The sequence below is a fragment of the Electrophorus electricus genome, chromosome 5, assembly GCF_013358815.1.
Source record: "Electrophorus electricus isolate fEleEle1 chromosome 5, fEleEle1.pri, whole genome shotgun sequence".
Lineage (NCBI taxonomy): Eukaryota > Metazoa > Chordata > Actinopteri > Gymnotiformes > Gymnotidae > Electrophorus > Electrophorus electricus.
In genome coordinates this window covers 7,207,890-7,232,431 of record NC_049539.1, presented here as the reverse complement: position 1 = coordinate 7,232,431, position 24,542 = coordinate 7,207,890, and the positions used below count along the sequence as shown (strand labels likewise).

The following is a 24,542-nucleotide window of genomic DNA, read 5'->3' as shown; positions in this document are numbered from 1 at the left end:
GCATCTCCACGCCTCCTTGTGTGTCATTCATCTGATGTCATCTCTCACGTTCACGCTACTCAGCAGGTTTAAGTGTAGTGAAATAGTAGTAGTCCATGCAAAAAGACCACCATTTACATAATTTCCTTTTTTTTTTATTAAAACCTTACAAATGTTTGTTGTGTTGTTACAAAAGAGCATTCAGATGTTGTTCTCAATCTGGGTGCACGACACACCCTGACTCCACACACACTCATTCCCCTGTGCTTGGACTGAAACTCAGGACACTGGAATTCCTCTTGGGCGTATGTGTTGGGGTTGGCCCCTTACTGTCATCTTAACACTCCACTAAACTCTACCGAAGGATTACGTATTTACAAGTATAAAAAAGGCAAGAAATGTGATAACTTAAAATATCTTCCGCCAACATTTTTGCTTTTTCAGATGTCACATTTCTTAATGCCCCACCCGTACTATAAGCATGTATGGTCACCAAGTTTTGTGTGAAGTTGTGGGCCTCTTCCTGCATTTAACACATACATTTTATTTGAACAGTTCCTTATAAAAGATTGGCAGTGTTCCTCGGCAGGCACTGATAAGGCACATACCTTTGGCCCAAAGCCCCCAATCCTTTCCTCAGGGAATGGATCATACCACTTCTAAAAGAACAGCATGAAATTGTTACACAACTTCAGGAAAAAAAAAAACCCAAAAAAACAAAACCAAATAACCATAAAAACCAAACAGTACCTAACTGCTACAGCACGACTTATAAAAAAAACTGTACATATGCAGGTATGTACAGATTGTTCTTAATACTGCTAAGAAAATTGCCAAATTTTAGTTCTCTTTGCATAAGAGCTCAAGGTGTCTATGTAGTCTCAGCCTTCACGTGAGGGTTCAGAGGCAGAGACTATTCACTACGAACAGAACTGAGGTGCAACACCAAGACCTTGATGGTACTGTTCATCACATGGTAGTGTCAGAACACAATACACAGCTCACATGTTTTTAAAAAAGAAATGCTCAACTCAAATTAATTGATATTTGGCAACACTTAAAATGATTTAATACCAATGCCAATTTTTGGCACCTTTTTGACCACTATACTTAAATGTTTAGTCTTTGTGCAATAAGCAACATACTGAGGTCGACTACATATCGCCTCGTACTGTTTTTTTCACTATAGCCACGTAATGCACAGCTTGTCATAAGCACCGGTCATTAAAAACACAGTAAGCATGTAAATTATAAAATCCTACAATGTAAAAAGAGGAAAAAGTCTATATACACGTATACAGTTGACGTAAATCAAGTAGTACAGCTGATCACTATGGGGCTCTGCTCCACACGTAGTACCCTTATGTAACAAAATGGTCCCTTATATTTATATTCGCTGCTGTGTTTGAAGACATTTATAAAAACAATACAATGTGATGTGACAATGTGAAATTATTATGTAAGACCTGTATGAAACCTCAGTATAAACATGTGAATATAATTAAAAGTGATTAAACAGTTGGGTCTGCTAAACGTTAGATTGGATCCTTCCTACCCACTGACCACTGGGTCGGGCTCTCCATGCATTCGCTTCTCTGTAATACGTGATTCACTCAAAAGTAAATGGATATTAGCAAATGAGATATTCGACTCACTTAAAAAGTGGGTATATTTGGCTGGAAAAAGAACATGCACATATACCATCAGTGTCCAACAAGAAAGCAAAACAACCATAATATGCAGAATACTGGTTCTGAGTCATGGGAATGATTCTAATGACACCCACAGTCATTTTAAAGCAATTAAAGAATGGGCTTTTAATTATTCCAATATTCCAGAAATGGAATCACTTTATGTATTTATATACTTATAATGTATTTATATGGTTTCCACAATCCCCATATGTAGGGGTTTTAACCTATACTTTGTCTCAACATCTGCTATTAAATTATTCTTGCTAATATAAAATGCTAAAATTTTCTGCTCTTTGTCCGTATCTTTCTGTTACATCAGCTACAAGTTTGAGTCTGTGTATATTGTCCGTATAACTCGTTGCATTTTCTCAGACAGTGGGGAGGGGGTCATGTACCCTACTGCATGATGGCGAGAATCTTGCTCTCCTCTGCGAGGGTGGTGAGGAGGGAGCTCATGTCTCCAATGGCCATGTTGTTGGTGCTGGGAGGCAGGCCATGGATCATGGCAGAGAGGCGAGGGGTCGTCAGCCGGGAGGACGCCTGTGATAGGCCTTGGAGGACGCTGGGGCCGACGACATCGGGCGCCAGGCTGCCCTGGTCCAGGCTTTCTTCCAGGATAGAGGAGAAATCCAGGCTGACGTTATCCAGGACACTGACGCCAGGGCTGCCCTCCACTGTGCTGGTCACCTGGTCGGCCCCGGGGGAGAGGAGGCCCCTGGGGCGTCCATCTGATACCTCGGCCTCGATCTTCAGTGTACCCAGGAGGCATAGCTGCTGCGGGGGGGCGAAGCTTGAAGCCGAGGGCTCTGCTGGGTCGAAGCACTCGGCGATGAACTGCTGCTGCTGGACGGATGCGCAAGAGCTGGCTTGAAGGGGGTCTTCTGCTTCCAACTTCAGTTCTGAAACTCGACTGGCGAGTACACAGCCAGCGCTGTTTCCATGCCTGACGCTGTGCTGTTGGGTGGGGCGGTGCTGTGGTTGACAGGAGCCCTGCCTGACGAGCTGGTGAGGGAGTGTCAAGGTACAGGACAGGTTGCAATTAGCTGCGCCTTGCAGGCAAACGGCGCTGCCATTTTGACGTGTGATGGCAAGGTTCGGCGGGAACCGAATTTGCGACCTGCTGGCTTGCTGAGCGCAGCTTGGGTGGGTGGGGCCCAGGGCAGTCTGGTAGAAGACAGGTTGAGCGATGTTGTATGAGTGGGAGCTGTTTCGCCTTGTTTCCTTGTGTGGGGAGGTCTCCGTCGCTGAGCTCAATCTGCAAGCCAGCTGTTGCGTTGCTGAATTAGGGCCTTGCCTGTGTGGGTGAGGGTGACCATTGGTTAGCTCAGCTGTGGGCTGGATACCAGCTCCCTGAGCAGGGAAGTGCTGATCTGTGAAGTCGCCAAGGACCTGGCGCTGCCCCACCATGTGTCCTAAGCTATCAAACGGAGTTCCTACTAAGACGCTCTGGTCTGGCCACCTCCCACCCTTCTGTGGCAGATGGGGAGGGGACACGTCGGCGCTACCCGAGCTCACCTCATTCCACTGGATAGGCATACCATTTTCACTGGGACTTTGTGCCTCTGGTGCCCTCTGTTGCTCTGGAGGATTATGGAAGCTCTGAGCCTCTTCGGGAACTTGGCTGTTTCGGTGAGGGTGAGAACTTGTACCGTTTTGCTGGCCGCAGATGGTCTCGTGTTCCTGGGAGTGGAGGTACTGCACTAAGTCTTCCGGCAGAATGTCCTCCTCCCTAAATAACAGAGCCTCATCATGCTCCATTGCCAAAGACTCAAGTGCTGATTGCTCCATAATGCTCGGAGGGCAAGGGAAGAGCAGGCCCCTCTGAAGGTTTCCCTCTGAGCGTGTGCAGTTCTGCAGGCTTAGATTGTTACTTTCTCCAAAGGGGTAATGGTTACCAACCAAAGGGGGTAAGGGGTGCATGTTATTCAGGCTGCTGAAGCGCTGTATATGCGGCAGTCCGAAGGAGCTGTGATCTCTTGTCCATATGGGGTCGCTTGCTCTTCGGTCGCCATTTCCTGGGCCTTCCCCGGGGTAGAAGCCCCTCCTCCTGTACCCTGTGTGACTGCTGTGCGTATTTGTGCTGCCATCACTGCACCGGCGTGGTCTGACCAGCGGGGGCAGCGTGAGCTGGGTTGTATCTTGCCCATCCCTGGCTACGTGGCTCCTTGGCCTCCCCTGCTCCATGCTGGGCAAGGGCGTCGGCGGGCGCCCGCCTGTCGCGGCTGCGTACTTGGCCTTGAGATGATAGTGCTGCGCCGGGGTGAGGCTGAGCACGCTCCTCAGTCCTGTCCCACCTCCTCCCACACCTCCGCTCCCACCTCCCCACCCTGCTCCAGGTGCCACCACCCCGCCTGAGCCGCCGCCTCCGGCACTGCCTCCCTGGCTGGCCTCGCTGGAGCGGCGGGAGGCGTCCGTAGAGATGGGGTCGTAGGAGTCAGCGGTGCTGAGGCTGTGCAGGCGTCCGGGCTGCCCGGGCTCGAACTGTGAGGCCTGGCTGGAGCGGCGGCTCGAGAAGCACGGCGAGACGCCGGACGAGCGGCGGCTGCCGCTCAGGTAGGCCGAGCTGGCGGCGCTGACGCCGCTGTCGCGGCGGTCTCGCAAGAGGCTCAGGACCGTCAGCTCCGTGCAGGACAGCTCGCTGCGTGGAGAAGGCTGGGCTGCTGGGATGCCCCCACAGGAGCTCCTGCCAGGACACGGGCCTAGGAGAACACAAAGAGGACGTGAAACGCTCAGCAGGTGTCAATACTACAGTTACAGCCCACAAAAAAGAGAAATTCTTTAAAGTTCTTTAATGTCCTATGTCCAGATAAAGTTTTTTTAATTAATGTCCAGTTAATGTCAATCTCATCAATGTTTATCTTTCTATTTTACTTATAAAACAAGTACACCATAAAAAAACAAGTTGTCTCTCGAGTAAATAATGCTAAAAAAAAGTTGGCAAAACAAACAAACTCAATATTACATTGCTTCTGCCCCCACTTAATTAGAAATATATACAAAAGTTTTACCAATAAAATCTCCAACACACAGTGCTCCTATCATGCTAAATGGGGACATCTCATCCACAGAATTTACCTGATGTTTTTATCCAAAGCGACTTACAATTATGACTGAGCAATTGAGGGTTAAGGGCCTTGCTCAGGGGCCGAACAGTGGCAAAGGGGAAGTGGCGGGGCTTGAACCAGCAACCTTCTGATTACAAGTCAAGTACCTTAACCACTGAGCTGTTAAAAATGTGACACGTCCAAGCGCATTTAAACCAGTCACCATTTTTGTTAATGTAAAGGACGTCTTGTGCCATCAACAGAAAGTCACTGTGCTGCTGGACATACTGTTCGGTGTGAACTTACCTTTCCCTGTGAGGACAGGGAGGACCTGGCCTGTAGGGGGCAGCGTGGGGGACAGATGTCCCAACCTGGGCACGCTTCCATTCACCTGCCTGAGCCTCTCCATCTTCACCTGCTCCATCCAGCGCAGGGGACGGCCCAGGCCCCTGCGGGTCCGCAGGGTCAGGGCGCATGCCGGGGCCGTGGCAGTGGACACGGTGCAGTCCATGATGGGGGTGTCCTCCTCCTCTCCCTCTCCCTCGTCCTCCTCCTCGTCCTCCTGGTCCTCGACCACCAGCGCCTCCCCCACCAGCCCGACGCTCCTCACAGCAAGCTGGACTCCACGGCCGAGATGGGGGCCGGCGGGGGGCTGGTCACTGCTGCATGAAGACTGACCGCCAGGGCTTGGCTGAGACGTCTGGGTGAGGACAGGGACACGTGCACGCGGACAAATTCAACGCCGGCAAGCAGCTGAACAGGGAAACTAGGAACGGATAAAGGTGCACTATGGATCTCCTCCACGGAAAATGTCCATGAAATCAAGAGGAGTGCAAATACAATGGTGAAATGCATTTGAAATGGCACTTGGAATGGATAAATAACACACTATATATTCTACACACATGCTGTCTGTTACATTTCATATTTGTTTGTCCAGTTTATTGATCCTGGATGTTAAAACACCACTGCTCCACCTCATTTCAGGAGTGTGAATAATAGTGTCCCCTATGCTCATTAGTGGATCATACCAAGGCCAGTTAACAAATAATGGCACAGAGGTAAACACCACTGTGCTATTTTCTGAAAACGGGGGTGTGGGTGTAGACATTATGGAACAAGTCTCTTTTGATAGTGAAGCCCTAGTGGCGATTTTTTTTTCACCCGTTCAAAATGGACAGTGTCAACAGGAGAATGAAGTGTCTTGTCTGCCATGGTCTTTTAGAGGGATTATTTTCCCTTTGAAATTTGTTCTTGTGTTGTTTCCTCATTTAGAGCTGAAAGCTTGCAGCTACTAAAATTTCAGGTCCTTTGGCCAAGCCTTACTTGGTCTCGATATATAAAGTGGCTGTTGACTAGACATCACAGTAGACGTTAAACAACGTCTGCGGGCTGACACGGTGATGATGGGACACTGCTGATGAATGAGGTGAGTAATAGTGGCAGGTGTCGTTTAACCTAGCGACCCCTGACATGTGACGACAGAATAACCAATGGCAACAAGAGCACAGCTCCAATTCACAAGGGACAAAGGTCAAAGGTCAAAGGTGGCCAAATCTCACCTGATCACCCACTGTCCTTAGAAAGAGAGGGCAAGTAATGCGTGAAGCATTGGACGAAAAAGACATTCAGTTATTACACAAGCCATGAGGTGCAAAGGTACAACAGATGTTAAGTAAGTGCTTAGTTGAGTCATGACAGGAAGCAGGAGCAGGGTGAGGTCAAAAACACATCGCAGCGTCAGATAAGACTACAGGGACGCAAGACGCCATCAGAAGAAGTTCTACCAGAAAGGGTCAACTTGTGGCGTTTACTTCTGAAGTAAGAGTATGAGTACATGACTTCTTACATTAGGTTTACATAAGTTCCCCGTGTTAATCTACATCAGAGGTCTTCAACTGGTCATGGACACTGTAATCACTGAATAACTGAACAGTTAATATAAGTGTTATCCATTTTGCTATCTCTACTGAGTAAAGGGAGGGTGGAGAATCTGTAGTGCCTGCACTTTGTGGGCTATTATTTATATTGCCTGGTTTCAGACATAAATAAATTGGTAGTGATTACACAATCCTGGATCCTGCATTCCAGAGCTGTGTCATATAACAGCATCCGGTGAAGTTCACTGAGGAGTGTGGAGAGGGGCTTACCATAGGCTTCTCCGTCTTGATCGACTTGACCTGCAGACAGTCGTCCTGCTTTGAGGTAGCATGGTTGTACTCCCTTTGGTCACCGAATGACCCTGGGGCCCGCTGAACGGGTGAGCGGCCCTGCCCTGTGGTGCCGGGATCCCGCGGCGGCGGCGGCCGGGGGTACGCGTCGCCGCGCTGCTTCTTTGTGACGTGCGCCTCGGGGCCGTGAACGGTCTTGACGTGCTTGCGTAGTGAGCTGGGGTCCGTGTAGCGCTTGGTGCAGCCGGGAATCTTGCACACGTATGGTTTCTGAGGACACAGAGTGCATGACGCTGTTAGTACCACGGGTCTAGTCCCATGCTGTCAGTGCCATCAGGTTTTTTACTTCAAATAGTGACTCTAAAGTTTTAGTACCACAAAACCCATTTCGAATATAAAACAAACATTTAATAACACAATAAATTATTTCATTGTCGATGTGTTATAGCCTTAGTACCCTTAAAAGCCTATGTTTGTGTGGACAGGCTAAAGTGGTGATTCTTATGCGTGGTGTGTACCTCGTTGGAGTGTGTGCGGTTCTGGTGTTTGGCGCGGTCTGACGCATTGGAGAAGGCCTTGTTGCAGGCCTCGTGTTCACACACGTAGGGCTTCTCCCCTGTGTGGGAGCGCAGGTGTGTTTTCAGGTTCTCCAGTCTGGAGTAGGCCTTGGAACAGCCTTCAAACTGCACGCACAGAGAGAAAGACACGCATGTACCACACCATCATACGCAATCACCCAGTGTGGCATAATGATGCTGCATTGTGAATCAGGGCCTGAGAGTCACAATATGACTATTGATTTCATCATGCTGGGCATGCTGGGAAATGTAGTTTCTTACTGTGCACTTGTGTGGCTTCTCGCCCGTGTGCCTGCGCATGTGAACCACCAACATGTACTGGGCCTTGAATGGCTTCTGCTCTCGAGAACACTCCTCCCAGCGGCACACAAACTCCTTCTTCTCCCCGTGGATGTGGTCGTTATTGATATGCTGTGTGAGAGGTCAAAGGCTAGGTCAGAACGGTAGTCATGGCAGTCATTAAAGGTACAAGACACTGCGTTTAAAAGCCAATTTATCACTAAATATTACTTGTTTATTCTGTCAGATGAAAGAGAACAGCTAAGTAAACAGAGCCTTAACTAGGGTTTCATCACTTGTGCCTACCAAATTCACTTGATTAATTCAATATTACGCCAACATTTAGGGTGTCATGACACATTTGTGCCACAAGAGGGCTTGAGGCATGCAGGCCTTACAAAGTGACAGAAATAATTCATACCCAAACCACCTGAAAGCATGAAGCCCACAGCATTAAAACTGGTTTCACTGTTCATACCGACACTGATAATTATAGGAACACCGCTGTAGACTGCATTAGTATAGCAGAGGAATTCTGACTGACAGACAACCACCATATAGAAAAATATATACGGACAAGCATTTTATACATTTGAAATCCATTTCAGATATGTTGTTTTACATAAGGGCGTGCAGTGGAAGCTGCGCTGAAGAAGTGAGTTGTGCGGAAGGGTTAAGGGAGCGCCCGCAGGGCCGCTTAGCTTAGCCACACAATTCTCCATTTCCTCCATTCATCCTTTCTTTATATCTTCTACCTTGAGATTTTCTTTCATGTGTACCACTTTTCCATTAGCCTTCCTTTTCTCTTTCCTCCCATCCATGTCTCTCTCTCTCTCTCTCTCTCTCTCTCTCTCTCTGTCACGGGCAAAACACTGTGTTGAGTTTTGGCGTCCAATTTAAACAGGATTTCAAATAAAACCCTGTCACCTCCTATCACTATGGGTCTCTGCCCTGCCATGACAAGCACTGACAGTTGTGCTGCCACGGCAACTTCCAAACTGAGGCTTAGGGAGGGGCGGGAGAGAGGAGGGGTGCCGGAGAAGCAGGTGCGGGCAGGAAATCAAAAGTCGGGTCCGAGCGTCTAACGAAGCAGGGCCTCTTCAACAATGCCGTGGTGCTCTCGGACCTTCATCACCAGCACTCACCCCTCCCGTCTCTGTCTCTCGTTAGGGCGGTCACCTCTGGCTTCAGCGTTCATCCATATCACCCCTGACTCTCTCTCTCTCTCCTTCTCTCCCTTTCTCTCTCCTTCCCTCCGTCTCTGTCGGCATGTGATCTCTGCTTGGCTCCTTCTCACTTCCATTCTTCCATTCTTCCATGGCTTTCCCCCATGGAAATCAACTAAATGTCCCCACCCGGTTCCATTTTTTTTACATTTCACCAGAAACATAGGGACATTTGCTCCCACAAGGTGATAAATACATGCCCCCCCCCCCCCCCCCCCACACACACACAGTAGACATTCATAAAGATCTCTCAGGGGATGAGGTCAGTATCTGGCACCCACACAAAGACACAACAGTGGGCAAAACTCATGAGTGCCACTCCATTCCTAAAACAGGCAGACAGACACAAGATCCTGAACACAGTCAACCAGGATTAACACACTCCGCAGTCCGAAAGGAAGGAGGGAGAGTGAAAAGAGGAATAAGGAGAGAGAAAGGAGTACAATAGAAAAAGATGAAGAAAGGGAGCGACAGACAGAGAGAGAATTCTGAACTAATTTGCATCATATACAAAGTAGGCGAAGGGACAGAGGTGACAGTGAGTGAAGAGGCAAAAAAGGAGAGAGAGAAAAAGCAAGAGAGAGATTCAGAATAAAAAGGAGGGAAGGCCCTGGTAGAAATGGAGTGGCACTCATCCACTATTCTTCTTCATGACATGAAGGCAGCCTGCTTTGCCAGCCTCTCTGTCACCTTCCTGCTGTCTGCCCAAACTTTTCTGGAGTTTGGCTACTAGCACACGGGAGTGTGCATTTGCACAAGTGTGTGTGTGTGTGTGTGTGTGTGTATGTGTGTGTGTGAGTGTGCCTTCAGATCAGTCACTATACACTGAGGTGGCGGACTGTCATTCAAATCTAGGTGCTCTCGTCCAGCCCTGTGTGCTGCCGTCCGATGACCCCTGTGGAGATCCTGTTTAACCTTCGTCACCACTAACTACCTTCGATCAGTCTCGTGCTGAGCAAGCCACAGGCACAAATAATCGGAACGAACGGGGGGATAAAGCGCTGGAACGCCGGAATGCTGGCACCCTCCCTCAAGCATCACTGGCTCTCACCGGGAATCTCCCTTGGTACCCGGACATCCTGGATGCGCTCTCGGGGCTCAGAGGTTGCGCAACACTGGGGGATTACAAACATGTGGGATTGTGCACATGCCGGGATTACACACAGGGGGGATTACGCAGGCACTGGGATTATACACATAGCCATTCGACAGGTTTTTAGAGGACTGTACACAGCTTCACAACCCCATCTTGTTCACCACAAGAGCGTGCATGCAGATCAGAAGAGTCCTGAAGTCGCAGGGGCTGACCAGAAGCTGTCCCACCCTGCCCGATTGCAACCTCATACGTCTTGGTTGCACAGTTCCAGATTTAGCAGCACATTCGTACAAAGCCTTCTGGTGGGGGTGGAAGGAATGTTCAGCCAGACAATGAGGTACCACCGACCTAAGGGGCCACGTTTAATCCCATTCATCCTGTGGCCTGATCCAGGGCTGAGCAGAGGGGGCGCTTAGGACCAGACCTGACGTCAGCAGCGAGGAAGAGCAAGAGGAAGGAGAGATGGTGCGGGCTGTGCTGCCACTCACCTTAAGGAGGAGGTAGTTTGCTCCTACTAATATCATTGTAACCGTCAATAAATGCAATACACAGATTAATTAAACAGATTAATTAAAGTGTCTTAGATTAGACAAGGCAATCAAAACTCAACTGAGTGTATGACAACAATTTTTAAAAACCAGCCTCGGTCGAGTCATCCTAATTTCATTCATACAAATCAACATAATGTCTTCTTTGGCGTTTCGAGTCCCAGGCCAGATATTTAGTGAAATGAAAATCATCGTTTACTAAGCCCAGCCTGGCTGTCATCTCCTGAATAAGTGTCGCTAATTTAATTTTTGAAGGCTTCACAAAAATAAGCATGAAAAAAGAGTGACGGCAGCGAAACACACACTCTTATGTCACGCCAGTAACACTCGCCAGCCAGCCGGCACTCGGCTGCCAAAACTATAAGGAAATCACACTGTGGGTAATAATTCCAGCACTGGTCAAAGTTTTGGCTCCAAGCATTACTGACACGCAGGATTAATGGCATGTTTGTGTGTTTGGGAACTCGCTGCACAGAAACGTCTCTCTGCTACCTCTCCTTCGTTTGTGTCTTTCTCCTTCTCTCCGTCACTGTCTTGCTTTCTATCCGTTCTTCTATCCTTCCCTCTTTCTTCTGCGCTCTCTCCCTCTGTGGTACGTGGTTTGTCTGTGGCGGCCCTGGTGTTCGACAGCAGCACCGGAGGAGAGGTGGCAGGTGACTCCGGCGCGTCCCCGAACAGCGCCGCACTCGCTCGGACAAATGAGGCCGACACCGTCGCCCATGATGCATGAGCTCGCGGCGCTGATAGAGGGATGGCCGAGGGAGAGAGGGAGGAGAGACGGAGCAACAGAGGGAATGGCCTTGTTGCCGGAGAGACGCGGAGAGGGGGACAGAGAGAGAAAGAGAGAGGGAGAGAGAGAGACAGCGAGAGCAGGAGAAAGGAAGAGATAAGGACAGAGAAGGAGTGAGGCAGAATGCTAGAAAGAGAGAGAGAGAGAGGTAGAGTGAGAGAGGGAGAGAGAGAGGTGTGTGTGTGTGGGGGGGGGGGGGGGGGGGGGGGGATTGTGGCTGGAAGAAAAAGACTAACAGGTGCTGAGAGTTCAAGCCCGCACAGCGGAGAACGCCATTCGTCTTCAGACTGACAGAGAAGACCTGACGACAAGAGAGTACCAGCAACTGGGACACACACACACACACACACACACACACACACACACACACACACACACACACTCACTCACACACTCACGCCTGCTCGACAGAGACAAAGATGTTTGTTTGGCCATTTAGTTTTGCTGTGTTGTACAAAGATAAATGCATATACACAAGGTCCTCAACAATCAGAACTGTAATCATATTTAAAAATGTTTAAATACACTGGCCTTAATGTTGTGTTGATCAGTGTAATGACTTCAGTTCCAATTTATGTTCAATTACCATTCATACATTGCCTTAACTAAAGCATACTGAAGCTCATCTCATTCCCACACACACACTCACACACACACACACCTTACCAAACTGTGTTCCTGGACCCTGGCCCGCTGGCATTAAGATGCGGGCCTGCCCGAAAGAAGCCGTGTTTACACAGCTATTCCCCACAGCACAGGGACCTGCAACAGCGCCAGCCTTGATCAAACGCCCGCTAATAAATCATATGCTCCTCTCTCATGTCAATCACTGGAGAGCTTTGTACAATGTGAGAGAGAGGGGGAGAGAGGGAGAGAGAGAGAGAGAGAGAGAGAGAGAGAGAGAGAGAGAGAGAGAGAGAGAGAGAGAGAGATTTTTTAAATATAGAAAGTAGGGGAGGGAGAAGAGAATTGAAATAAGGGAAAAAATGCACATGAGAACGGAGAGAAAAAATGAAAAGAGGTAGAGAGAGAGAGCATAGAGGGGAAAGAGAGAGAGAGAGAGAGAGAGAGAGAGAGATGGGGGTGGAATTGGGATGTATAATTCCATGCTGCCTTTTCATCTCAGTGTAAGATACTCCAGACTGATAAGGTGTCTAATCCTGAGGCTGATCGCAAAAAAAAAAAAGAAAGAAAAAAAAAATCTGCATTTTACCAATTAAAGCGTCTTTGCCAGCAGCCAGCGAGTCTCCCTTTATCTCCCCCAACACAGGGAGGAGCAGAGAGCAGCTTAGACAGCTCTTACTCTACACCAGCCCCCGCCTCCATCCGTAGCATCAGACCACCCTACAGCGCCATCGCCAGTCACAGACAGGGCCGGCGAGCTTGCCACGCCCCGCTGGCTGCTGCACTTATGAGCAGACTTGCATTCAGATGGCCCTGCTCTGTCTCTGTTTCCTTCTGCTTACTGACGTATCCAACGTACTTATTTTGCGCTGGCATACTGTTCAGCAAGTATTCAGACATTTTAGGTCCACTGTACACTGCAGCTGCTGTAACGTGCTTCCGTTAACACCGCTAGCATGGGGAGGGTACGGCGTCTCCCCAGCGCCCAGCTGCGATCAGCTGTGCTTGCCCAGAGAGGGAGACTGGCATAGAGGGAGATGTGTGAGAGGGAGACGTGTGAGAGGGAGACAGGTTGAGAGGGAGACGTGTGAGAGGGAGACAGGTTGAGAGGGAGACGTATGAGAGGGAGACAGGTTGAGAGGGAGACGTGTGAGAGGGAGACAGGTTGAGAGGGAGACGTGTGAGAGGGAGACAGGTTGAGAGGGAGACGTGTGAGAGGGAGACGTATGAGAGGGAGACGTGTGAGAGGGAGACAGGTTGAGAGGGAGACGTGTGAGAGGGAGACAGGTTGAGAGGGAGACGCGTGAGAGGGAGACAGGTTGAGAGGGAGACGTATAAGAGGGAGACAGGTTGAGAGGGAGACGTGTGAGAGGGAGACAGGTTGAGAGGGAGACGTATGAGAGGGAGACAGGTTGAGAGGGAGACGTATGAGAGGGAGACAGGTTGAGAGGGAGACGTGTGAGAGGGAGACGTATGAGAGGGAGACGTGTGAGAGGGAGACAGGTTGAGAGGGAGACGTGTGAGAGGGAGACAGGTTGAGAGGGAGACGTGTGAGAGGGAGACAGGTTGAGAGGGAGACGTGTGAGAGGGAGACAGGTTGAGAGGGAGACGTGTGAGAGGGAGACGTATGAGAGGGAGACGTATGAGAGGGAGACAGGTTGAGAGGGAGACGTGTGAGAGGGAGACGTATGAGAGGGAGACAGGTTGAGAGGGAGACGTGTGAGAGGGAGGCAGTGGGTGGAGGGACCACCTTCTCTGCTTGCTTTTATTTCAGTGCCTTCAATTTGCAAGCATCTACCTTTGCCACTTCACCCCCCAAAACACAAGCGCACACACACACAAACACGCACAAACACCCAGACACACACACACAAACACGCACAAACACCCAGACACACACAGCGTGAGCTTTAAAAGGCCCTTATCTGTGCGCGGGCCCCTACAGGACGAGGCCTCTGGGCACCTGTTCTGCAGTAGAGGGGGTCTGGCAAAAAAAAGCCTCTGGAAAAAAAGAAAGAAAAGAGAGAGAGAGAGAGAGAGAGAGAGAGAGAGAGAGAGAGAGAGAGAGAGAGAGATTGGAGACAGTGAGTTTGGGAGAGAAAGGCAAAATACAGAATTAAATGAGGGAAAATTGTGACCCGCCTGGTTTGGGCTGACTGCGTAGTGAAGATAAGGGAGCTAAATCACGGAGATGTGATAGTTATCTTATCGGCGGCACTGAGAGCACTTAAGCGCCGACGATGAAAGAGAGCGGGCGGCTTGTGGCGGCAAAAAACGCACCGTGTTTCGTACCCCTTGAAAACACCCCCTGCCCCCCACACACCACCACGGGCACTGCAGCGGCACTCGCTACCAGGGTGGTGCATACTTTTCATCTAAAATTAGTCCGCGCATGGAGAAAAAAGAAGAAACAACAACTTAACAACGCCGTAAAATTAACATATTAAACAAACAAACAAACAAAAAATATCCCACGCACAGTGTGAGGACTGGGAGCACGTCAAAGTTCAAGCATTGAGAAAATTAAAATATAAAAGTCACTCTGTATTTTCAAAAACATGTGCTCGCACACACAAAAAAGCCAAAAACAAAGAGTTTTGTATTTGCATAAATTGGTAAGAGCTGTGAATCAAAGAGACGCTGGAATGCTTCCACTCCTTTCGTTGCGCTGTCAGCTGCCTCGGAGACACAGGCTGAGGTACCGTGGGCGGCCGGGGTCATTGTTTACCCCCCCCCACCCCCCACCCCGTCCCAAGCACCCCGCAAACCCCGCCCCAGCGTCTGAGGAGCGCGACTGGGGTCCAACCCTGAACTTATCCCATTACGGCGGAGAGAGAGATAAGACCCCTCATCCCTCGCTCGGCTTCCTTGGAGGGGAGGGGCTAAGGAGGCAAATATTTTAATGAGTGTGCCCGCCCTGACAGCTGCAGTGCAAGGGAGGAACAAATTAAATTCAATAATGGGGTTGAATGGCAGAAGCAAATTGGGAGGGAGGAGAGGTGGGAACGCCTGGCGGAGTCCCGCATGGTGATGACTGAGTCCGGAATGCCTCGGATGGGGCTGGAATTTGCTTGCTTTGGAATCTAATGGACAGAGCAGCGCTAATGGGTTACGGATCAGGAGAATGTGCTGAGGATGAAATCCAGCCGAGCTGATTAGGGAATAAGTCAACATGATGTATGAATAGGGGGCTTTTGCGTAAACCCAGAAAGCACTTATCACACACGCACGCCCCCCTAACCCCGGTGCACCACACCCACCTCAGCTCTACACCCCCACTGCTCTCAAAAGCAGCGGCAAGAAGTTGTCAAGATCCTTGAGCTTTGAGCGCAGGCCTTCAAATGCGGGAGGCAGGCCTTTCCCAGCTCAGGATATCAATTATAGATAGGGGTTAGCATGCCTTCCTCGGATTGCCATGTCAGAGTACGGATAGACAGCCGTGGAGAAGATCTTTCTATCCGATGTGTGCTTGTGTGTGTGTGTGTGTGTGTGCGCGCTTACACACGTGTTTGTGTGTTGTGTTTGGGTGTGTTTGTAGGTCTAAGTGTGTGTGTGTGTGTGTGTGTGCTTGCTGGTTAAAAGGGGACTGAGTGTGTGTTAGGAGGAGAAGGAAGACTAAAGATTCTGCACAGTGGTGTGGTTTTGCTGGTGGTGAGCTTTCATGTCTGAAGAGGTGAGTGTCTTTCCACTCACTACACCAGCCAAGGCAAGTGGCTGTGACAAATGGGGTGTCTAGTGTGTGTGTGTGTGTGTGTGTGTGTGTGTGTGTGTGTGTGTGTGTACTACACTGACCATCTTGATTCCCTTAATCACACTTAGATCAGTGTGTGAGAAGTGGACCAAGCCAAAGCAGAGATGCTGTGAGGTGTGTGGGCACGAATGTGCAAATAAGTGCATGTGCAGGCATTTGTGTCTGCATGTGCCTGTGTTTGTGCGCGTGCATGTGTGTGTGTGTGTGTGTGTGTACACGTGTGTGTGTGCCTGTGTTTGTGCGCGTGCATGTGTGTGTGTGTGTGTGTGTGCACGTGTGTGTGTGCGTGTGTGTGCACGTGTGTGTGTGTGCGTGTGTGTGCGTGCACGTGTGTGTGTGCGTGTGCCTGTGTGTGTGCGTGTGCACGTGTGTGTGCGTGTGCACGTGTGTATGTGCGTGTGCACGTGTTTGTGCGCGTGCATGTGTGTGTGTGTGTGCACGTGTGTGTGTGCACGTGTGTGTGCGTGCGTGTGTGCCTGTGTTTGTGCGCGTGCATGTGTGTGTGTGTGCACGTGTGTGTGTGTGCGTGTGTGTGTGTGCACGTGTGTGTGTGCCTGTGTTTGTGCGCGTGCATGTGTGTGTGTGTGTGTGTGCACGTGTGTGTGTGCGTGTGTGTGTGTGCACGTGTGTGTGCGTGTGTGTGTGTGCACGTGTGTGTGTGCGTGTGCCTGTGTTTGTGCGCGTGCATGTGTGTGTGTGTGTGTGCACGTGTGTGTGTGTGTGTGTGTGTGTGTGCACGTGTGTGTGTGTGTGTGTGCGTGTGCACGTGTGTGTGCGTGCGTGTGTGTGTGTGTGTGTACTCATGTCCTCACATGGACGAGCTGCTCCTGGGTGTCGAACTCCCTGCAGCAGTTCTCCCAATGGCAGTTGGTCTCGTACACCACCTCTGGCTCCTGCTTCCCCTCTTCTTTCTCTCCCTCCTCCTTAACCAGGGTCATACCATCCGGCTGGGTCTGCGCCAACGTAACCCACACACACGCGCGCACACGCATACACGCACGCACTCACACACACACACACACACACACACACACACACACACACACACACACACACATGCGCACAGTTTGCATAATTTACGTTTTTGTTAATAATTATTACATAGAATAATTATTATTAACATGTATTCAATATATAAATGTATGAAAAACACATACTTTTATATACATGTATGTGTATGTACCTGTATGGACATCCACGCTTATGCAAGCAGACGTTCTACTTTTGGTTTTCCTCTGACTGGATTTTGTTGTACATGTCCATATGTTACACAGGGTAAACTCATTCCAGAATGCTACCTCACCCTGCATTTGGCGTGGAGACTGACACCCAGCAGGAAGGTGCTGTCCTGAATGCTTGGACTTCTATGTCCAGGAAATATGATATAATCCAACAAAAATAAAGCAAGACAGACTTGGTCATAAGGTGTGTATTGCACCTAATGTTAATTTAATGTTTTGGGAGTGTTTGGGAGATGTTGGGTTTAGGGAGTGCGCGACTCATCCCCCATATATCTGCGATAACTGCACGAATCTGTGTTGGCCCTAGAGCTGACCCTTGATGCACTACGGCTGCTCATCATAGCTCTCAATGGAGTCTTGAGTGTTGCAGGGGAGCCATGTCATTAAAGCCTCTCTTTCACTTTTGACGGGACATACTAGGGCTAAGGGGGTGGGGCTGTCTGCAGTCAAACACTCCGGGCGACTGCGCCTCTGCATCTGGTTTCAACTGCCACATTAAAGCAGTTTACACAAGCGAAGCCTGGAACTTATTTAGAGGAGTGCAGGAGTGGCGTGGAAGGGCAGAGCTTATCAACATGGAAGGCCAGTGAATCAAACACAGAAATAAATGGAGGATTTGCCAACATGTGTATTTGAGATGCTGTGTGGGGTTTGTGCTTATGTGTGTGTGTGTGTGTGTGTGTGTGTGTGTGTGTACAGGGAGTAGGCTGTACACTGGATAGTAGTGCCACTGGATAGATTTTATTTGTGTGGTATATGTGTATATGATAGCATACGTGAGGACTCATGTTTGTTTGTGTGTGTGTGTGTGTGTGTGTGTGTGTGTGTGTGTGTGTGTGTGTGTGTGTGTGTGTACCTGTACACTAACTGCTCCAGGGCTTGGGGGCTCTTCGTCAGGTTTCATTTTGGAGCGTTTGTGGTGCATGGGGTCTCCTGTACTGCTCACAGCTGATTCACTGGTGGGTTTATTCTGAGATAGACAGACAGACAGACACACACACACACACACACACACACACACACACACAGAGTCAATTTTTTTCAGCACTGCAAAGAGAAAGTGAGAAATGTGCCTAATTTAAACATGATTACACATGCACAGACTTATCTATGCACAGACATAGCATATGCGCAAACATATATAGATTTATACAAATACAAATGAAAAATTGGGCATGTATACATACGCAATCACACACATACCATGTTAAAACAAAACCAGCAAAGAGACCCTTGTGTTTTCCGAGGCTATGGAGTGCAGTGCACTTGTCAGGCTGCTCCTGAAGCTGGGATTCTTCCTCCCACCTGACTGATGCAGCAGAATGAAATTCTCATGCCTCACTCTGCCTGGGGCAAGACGTGCACTCAGACATGTCCCGGGTGTTCAGTAAACCATAACAGAAAACTCTGCGCTCACTGCCCAAATTCCCAGCGTGCGGCATTCCCAAATTCTCCACTTTTGAACACCCCTGCTTTCTCCGCCTCCGTCACCACTTCCGTCGGGAGCGAGGGGCCAGGGAGGTCTGGTGTGGTCTGCAGGATTCCTTAGTTCCAGACTGCCCCTCATCCAGCCAGCACGCCCTGTGCCTCCCCGCCGCTGCGACCCCCCCTATGGGCACGGCTGACAGCCTGAGCCCTGCCAAGGCCTAAGAGGCAGGCCAGCCAGGCTGGGACAATCACATGCAGTAAGCGTCCCCTTGCTCGGCAAGGTAGGAATGGGAACAGGACATGCCATCCCGTTTTCAACACGAGCAAAAACACAAAAGACTACGTGAGCAATAGCAGAGAGCAAACCATGGGCGTATGAGTATCAAACAACCTTTTGCTATTTCATAATGAAGTACTGAGGACATTCGAGGACATATTTGCCCGTTAAGCAGGGCAAGCCTACTTCTTGAACTCACTACCATCTCTTTGTCCAGCACTTACAGGCAGAGCTATAGTTTACATGTCACCGCGTCATGATCCTAATCGCCATGGTGACACTGCTCTAACACAGACCATTAGGAGACACACCAAACCAATAGAAGCGGACGGGCCTACCACTTCCACTATCTGTCAGAGTGAGCAATGCTCGGGTCCTTCATGGCTTCTCGTTAATTGTCCTCCTATGAGTGCCTGGAGAGACGAATGTCCCGGCCGGCCCTTCAATTACAGGGGCCTCGTGCGGGGTGAGGATGTGGAAAATGAATGGGCCCCCGGTCTGCCCAGGAGTGACTCACGGCTGCGGAAGAGCGATCGGCCCCGGGGTGGGGTCTCGCTCACCGTCGGGCCGGAAGGGGTGCGAGCCCGGGACTGCGGCTATTATCGCAGTGGCAAAAGAAAGGATCGATACAAAAAAAAATCACTTTGCAGATTTCCGCGTGTCCTACTCCTGCACGTCGTGAGTGAAAAAGCAGGGAAGGTGTGTGTGTGTGTGTGTGTGTGTGTGGGGTACTTTTCCATCCATCTTTCAGAGGGACGCCTGGGCGGAGGATCCGGCTCTGATTAATAATGGGGACAGTGGGGGTTCTGCTGCTAACAAACTGGGTGTTATTTCTCAAAGGGGTGTTGCAGGCAAGTTCAGCGACTCCGCACATCAATATGACACACACACACCCACGCACAAACACACGCTACCTGCTCACACACGTGCATGCGTACATACTCATACGTATGCACTTGCACATACGCTACCTACTCACACACATGCACATTCACGCAACGCGCGCACAAACAGAGACGAACTCGGGCAGAGAAGTCCCACAGGGCCCATGTGACGGAGCGCTTCCTGCAGACACACACGCTACTGCTCATGTGATGCAGAAATGTTGGTGGTACATGATTTCGCAAAAAAACGAACAAACACATGTTCTGTTCCAGCTACAGTCCCTTCCTTCTTCGTGAAGGCACGCGGGAGGTGGCCGGTGCTCACCTGCGAGTCTGTGGAGCCGGTGGAGCGCTCCGGGGCCACAGGCCCCGACGAGGGGATCCCCGCTACGGGTCTTTGTGTGGCGAAGGCGGGGCCGGGGTGGATGAGGGGCGGGCTGTGCCCGAACGCCGAGCCCACGATGCCCGGCGGCCGGCCAATCAGCTGCTGATGCATCTGCAGTGCCACGGGGGTGGGAGGGTAGGCAAAGCTCAGCGCTGGACTGCAGGGCACAGAGAGAGAGTGTGAGAGTGAGAGAGAGAGTGTGAGAGTGAGAGAAAGAGAGAGAGAAAGAGATGGAAAAAGAAGGGGAGATAGAGAGAGGGAGAGGAAGAGGGAGAGAAAAAAAGGAGAGTGAAAAGGGGCAAGTGAGGGAAGAGAAAGAAAAACAAAGCGGGTGGAAGGATGAATAGAAAGCGGAGAGTGGGAGCGAGAGAGTTAGCAAGAAAAGAAAAAGAGTGTTTATGTTTATAATTGGTGCCATGAGAAGAGCAGAAAATGATTCCACATGACAGTTTTTACTAGTGCAGCAATTTATGCCGACAGCCTTACATTAACTGTATTGTCTTCCTGCAACCCGGTATGAGATCTAGAACTTCTGCCTTCTTATTTATCATATTTACAGTGTAGAAGCGCCTTCAGTCAGGCAGCACCACCCTGCTGTACATGTGTACAGCTGATCCAATATACCCGCGTCCTCACACCGGGATCCATAATGAATGTAAAATCCCACAATAATCACAACTGCAGCGGAAAATGAAAGGTGGAGAGGAAGCAGGGAGGCAGTAAACAGATGTATCATGCTGATCTGCTCTGGGTCTCTGAGGACACATGCACACAGAGATGCGTGCTCCCAAACACACACACACACACGCGCACGTGCGCGCACGGGAGCATACACAGGTTGCACTGTTGTTAGAAGAAAAAAAAAGAACCAGGAGCCTTGGGACTTTAGGCAAAAATCCTGGCTGAGGACATTCATCACACGATTCTATAAGTGTGTAAGTGTATTCTGTTCTGTACAATGTAACACATAAAATATACCATTAATGCTATTACTTACCCAGGAATATAATCCTGGGTAAACTAACATCTCTGAACTAAAATCAGACATGTAAACTAAAGTCTCTGAACTGTTTTTGCAAACCTTTCTTAGCCATGCTGAGAAAGCTCGTGTGTATACTGATTCTTCAGAGCATGAACAAAGAACGCTGATCAATGCCTTTTGACAGAGGTGATTGATTGGGATCTTTGGCAAAACACACACACACACACGCACAGAACAATTCCTACATGGTTTCTTAGTGGATAAAAAAGGTAGGGAAGATGAAAAGATCAAACCAAAAGTAAAGCAGAGACACGTGGGGGAAAGCAGGCCTCAAGGTTTCTACCCTCCGCATAAAGCCTACGTATATCTTACAGTACAAGGGGTACGTTTAAGAGCTGCGTTTGAACCCTAACTTCTCTCAGGCTGCGAGTCGGAGGCTGCTCCCCGAGGCTGGCCACGGGGAGGGCCGTTCATCGCCTGTGCGTTCTCAGCTGCCGCGTCTGCTAACCACATTATGCCCAGAGAGGAAATCGATGAGCTCGGAGGCGGCGGTCCGCCGTCTCATCGCTCATCGGGCGGCGTCCGCACCGCGTGGCGTGACGGATCGGGCCGGGCTCAGGGAAACAGCGATCAATCGCCTGGGCTGGGGCCCACTGGCCTCTCCGCTTGTCTCCTACCCCCAACCCCCTCAACCCCTCCTTACCCCCGCCGCTCCTCACTCCCTCTGTGGGGGGGGGTACAGGCCGACAAGCTGAGTGACGCGCCGCCGGGAATGCTGGGGGATGTGGGGGCGGGCAGAGGCCAGGGGCGCTGACGTGTGTGGCGGTCTCACGGAGAGTCTCACTGTGGAGAGGGTTCTGTTTACACATACGCTTTGTGCTGTATGTTTATTGTTGTAGACGAAACCTTTTAGATACTTCAAGAACTTTTCAAGAACTATTTATCCGAGCGTTGAAAGTTTTCCACTGCAGTGTTTCCTAAAATAGCCTTCTCCGTTTATGTGGGAATAAAATAAACTTGAACTAGAGAGCTAGAAATTCAGGTGAAATTATGCAGGCGTGTTCATCTATTCCAAACCTAAATCCAAAAGACAGAATCTATTTTTAAAACATGACTGTGTCTTTATGTCAAAAATGCCGCCAACTGAACTGATCAAGCACATACCGATATCCTGAGAGGTTCGTCACTTTCCAAACCTCCTTTAGCAGTGAGCAGTCAGGCATTTTTCTACAGATTCCACCTCGGGGTTAATTAAGCTCAGCTGTGCGCTGCTAACCAGCGAGTTGCTTATTGACTGTTATAAAAGGTTCGGTCGGGGTGGTTGGTCAGAACGAATGTAAACAAATCCCCCCGACCCGGTCACTGCCAGTTAGGAGCGGGTACGAGCGTATTGTTGCGCTCCGGCCAGGTTCAGGCACGGCCGTCGTGCTTCTCCGTGCCTCTCCCATTAGCGCTCGTGTTGGTGTCGACCCCGCGCCGGCCTCCTCCCCCTGTCCCCCGCGTGGCGACCCCTCCATCCGTCATCCACCCGCTCTCTCCCCCCTCCCCGAGCGTGAGCGATCGCGCCGTGTCGGGCCTCTCCTGCTCTGATGGGGGGGGGGAATTAATCAGGCGACGTGTATCAGAGGGAGCAAGGGAGCGTGTGAGGAGGAGAGGCGAAGAGGAGCACGCCCACGCCGACTCTAGATCAGAAACGCCGCCCCCCCCCACCCGGTTTGCTCCGCCGCCCTGCTCCCATCCATCACGGGCCGCTCCACCCGCTCTCCGCTACGCTCTTCCCCTCCATCCATCTCGGCGTCGCTCTCCCTCGCCTCTGCTCGCCGTCTTCCGCCTGCCAGCGCCGTCTGCGCTGAACACGCCTCCCTCATTAGGGAGAACACCGTCGGTGCTTTATCACGCCTCTCTTTCTTGCCATCGCGTCCTCCGTTCCGTTTCCTGCCACCTTCCTGCTGGGGACCGTCCCATCCTTCCGCTCGTGCGTCTGCGTCTCCTTTGTGCAGTAACTAATCTAATGTGGGGTGTGGAGACGGTATCAGGGAGTACCGATACGATTGGACCAAGCCTGGCCATGAGCGCTGAGGCGCACGGCTCTGACCGTGTGGCTGAGCGCAGCACCGGACCCGACGCGCAAACGCACAGGCGATGATCATGTGCGTCATCACGTGCATCATCAAACACGTCATCCCTCGCGCTGACGCAGACGGGACAGCAGCAGAGTGATCGTGTCATTTCGGACACCGCAGGGGTGTACATGGTGATGATTACACTCCACCTCCTGGGACATGGGAGTTTTGGCAAGCAGAGGCAAGGATACTGAAGAAAAATGGTCTTATCCCTGTCAGTCACATGACCCGTGATACAGGCTGTCGGTGAAAGTGAGCCGGATGGAGCGGAGGACCCGTGAGCTGTGAGCGATACCTGACGGCGCCGACGGACAGGTGGCCGTAGGAGCCACTGGTGGAGGTGCTGGGCCGTGAGCTGTTCAGGATGGTCACCAGGGAGTTGGGCGAGTTGCGGATGACCTGCAGGTCAAAGCTGGAGTCCGAGTGGGGTGAAACGGGGAGGGGACGCTTCCTGCTCTGACGGGCCAGGAGCCTAGGGCTAGGGAAGCGAGAACCTGAGAGAGAGAGAGAGAGAGAGAGAGAGAGAGAGAGAGAGAGAGAGAGAGAGAGAGAGAATTAAATATGTCCTGCATTGCATTAAATAGGACCAGGCCAGTGTCCAACACTGCAACAACTCCTTAAAACACAGCACAGTTCCCATTTCTCAGTTCCAGCAGACTCCGTTGGGGTTTTCAGAGCTTCATGGAATCTGGGCATGTGATTGGGGAACACTTCAACCAATATCTGATCATCCTTCCATATAGCCGTTCACACCACATTACAGAGAAGGCCAGAGCGCAGCCTGCTGAAAGATATGTCGGTTCTGATCTGTCCCCAACAGTAGTCATTGATAAAATGTTAGCTAGACGCTTTATGGTCATGTCAGTCTGGAAGAACTGAATCTTTTCTGACTGAGTTTCCTTAAGTGGATCCAGTTCTTTTTGACTTCTGGTTTTGGCATTGTTGCTTGCAGTGAACAATGTCAAGAAAAAAAAAAAAAATCAAAATGGAAATTTATAGACCGATAATTATGACAATTCTATTTAACATAATTCATCTTGATTTAATCAAGTGTAATCACTAAAAAAGCTCCATTCACTAAATGACCACACACCACACACACACACACACACACACACACACACACACAGCCGAACCCCCCCCCCCCCCACACACACACAACCATGGCTTTCTCTCACCCACGTCTGTGTCACAGTAATATTTCATCACTTTTAATTTGCTTGAATGGTGCATTATGGGAGTGCAGGACTGTGTTTGAAAAGCCTTCACTGGGAGGCTGCTTTGCTGAAGACAGGCCTTCCACACGCACACAATGACGGGCATCTGCAGATTAAGAAATGACTTTTGTTGTCTTTTCACTTGCGGATGTCACAAACAAGAAAGGCGGGAGAGGAGCGGCGCGGAGGGAGAGGAGGGGAAGATGCCGTCGCTGAGGGGATAGA

At 50.3% G+C, this 24,542-nt stretch overlaps 1 protein-coding gene across 1 annotated transcript in view; it reads right to left on the bottom strand.

Moving 5' to 3' along the window:
• Positions 1 to 112: 112 nt before the first annotated feature.
• Positions 113 to 24,542, bottom strand: part of gli3 (GLI family zinc finger 3) — a 101,176-nt gene continuing 76,746 nt past the window's right edge. Inside the window, exons 7-15 of the mRNA XM_035526508.1 lie at positions 23,396 to 23,594; positions 19,936 to 20,152; positions 17,878 to 17,991; positions 16,593 to 16,733; positions 7,728 to 7,877; positions 7,407 to 7,571; positions 6,868 to 7,158; positions 5,024 to 5,417; positions 113 to 4,372 (exon numbers count right to left, since the gene is read on the bottom strand). Of these exons, the coding sequence (XP_035382401.1) occupies positions 2,070 to 4,372; positions 5,024 to 5,417; positions 6,868 to 7,158; positions 7,407 to 7,571; positions 7,728 to 7,877; positions 16,593 to 16,733; positions 17,878 to 17,991; positions 19,936 to 20,152; positions 23,396 to 23,594 (3,974 nt within the window). The 3' untranslated portion in view covers positions 113 to 2,069. The remainder of the gene's footprint in view (positions 4,373 to 5,023; positions 5,418 to 6,867; positions 7,159 to 7,406; positions 7,572 to 7,727; positions 7,878 to 16,592; positions 16,734 to 17,877; positions 17,992 to 19,935; positions 20,153 to 23,395; positions 23,595 to 24,542) is intronic.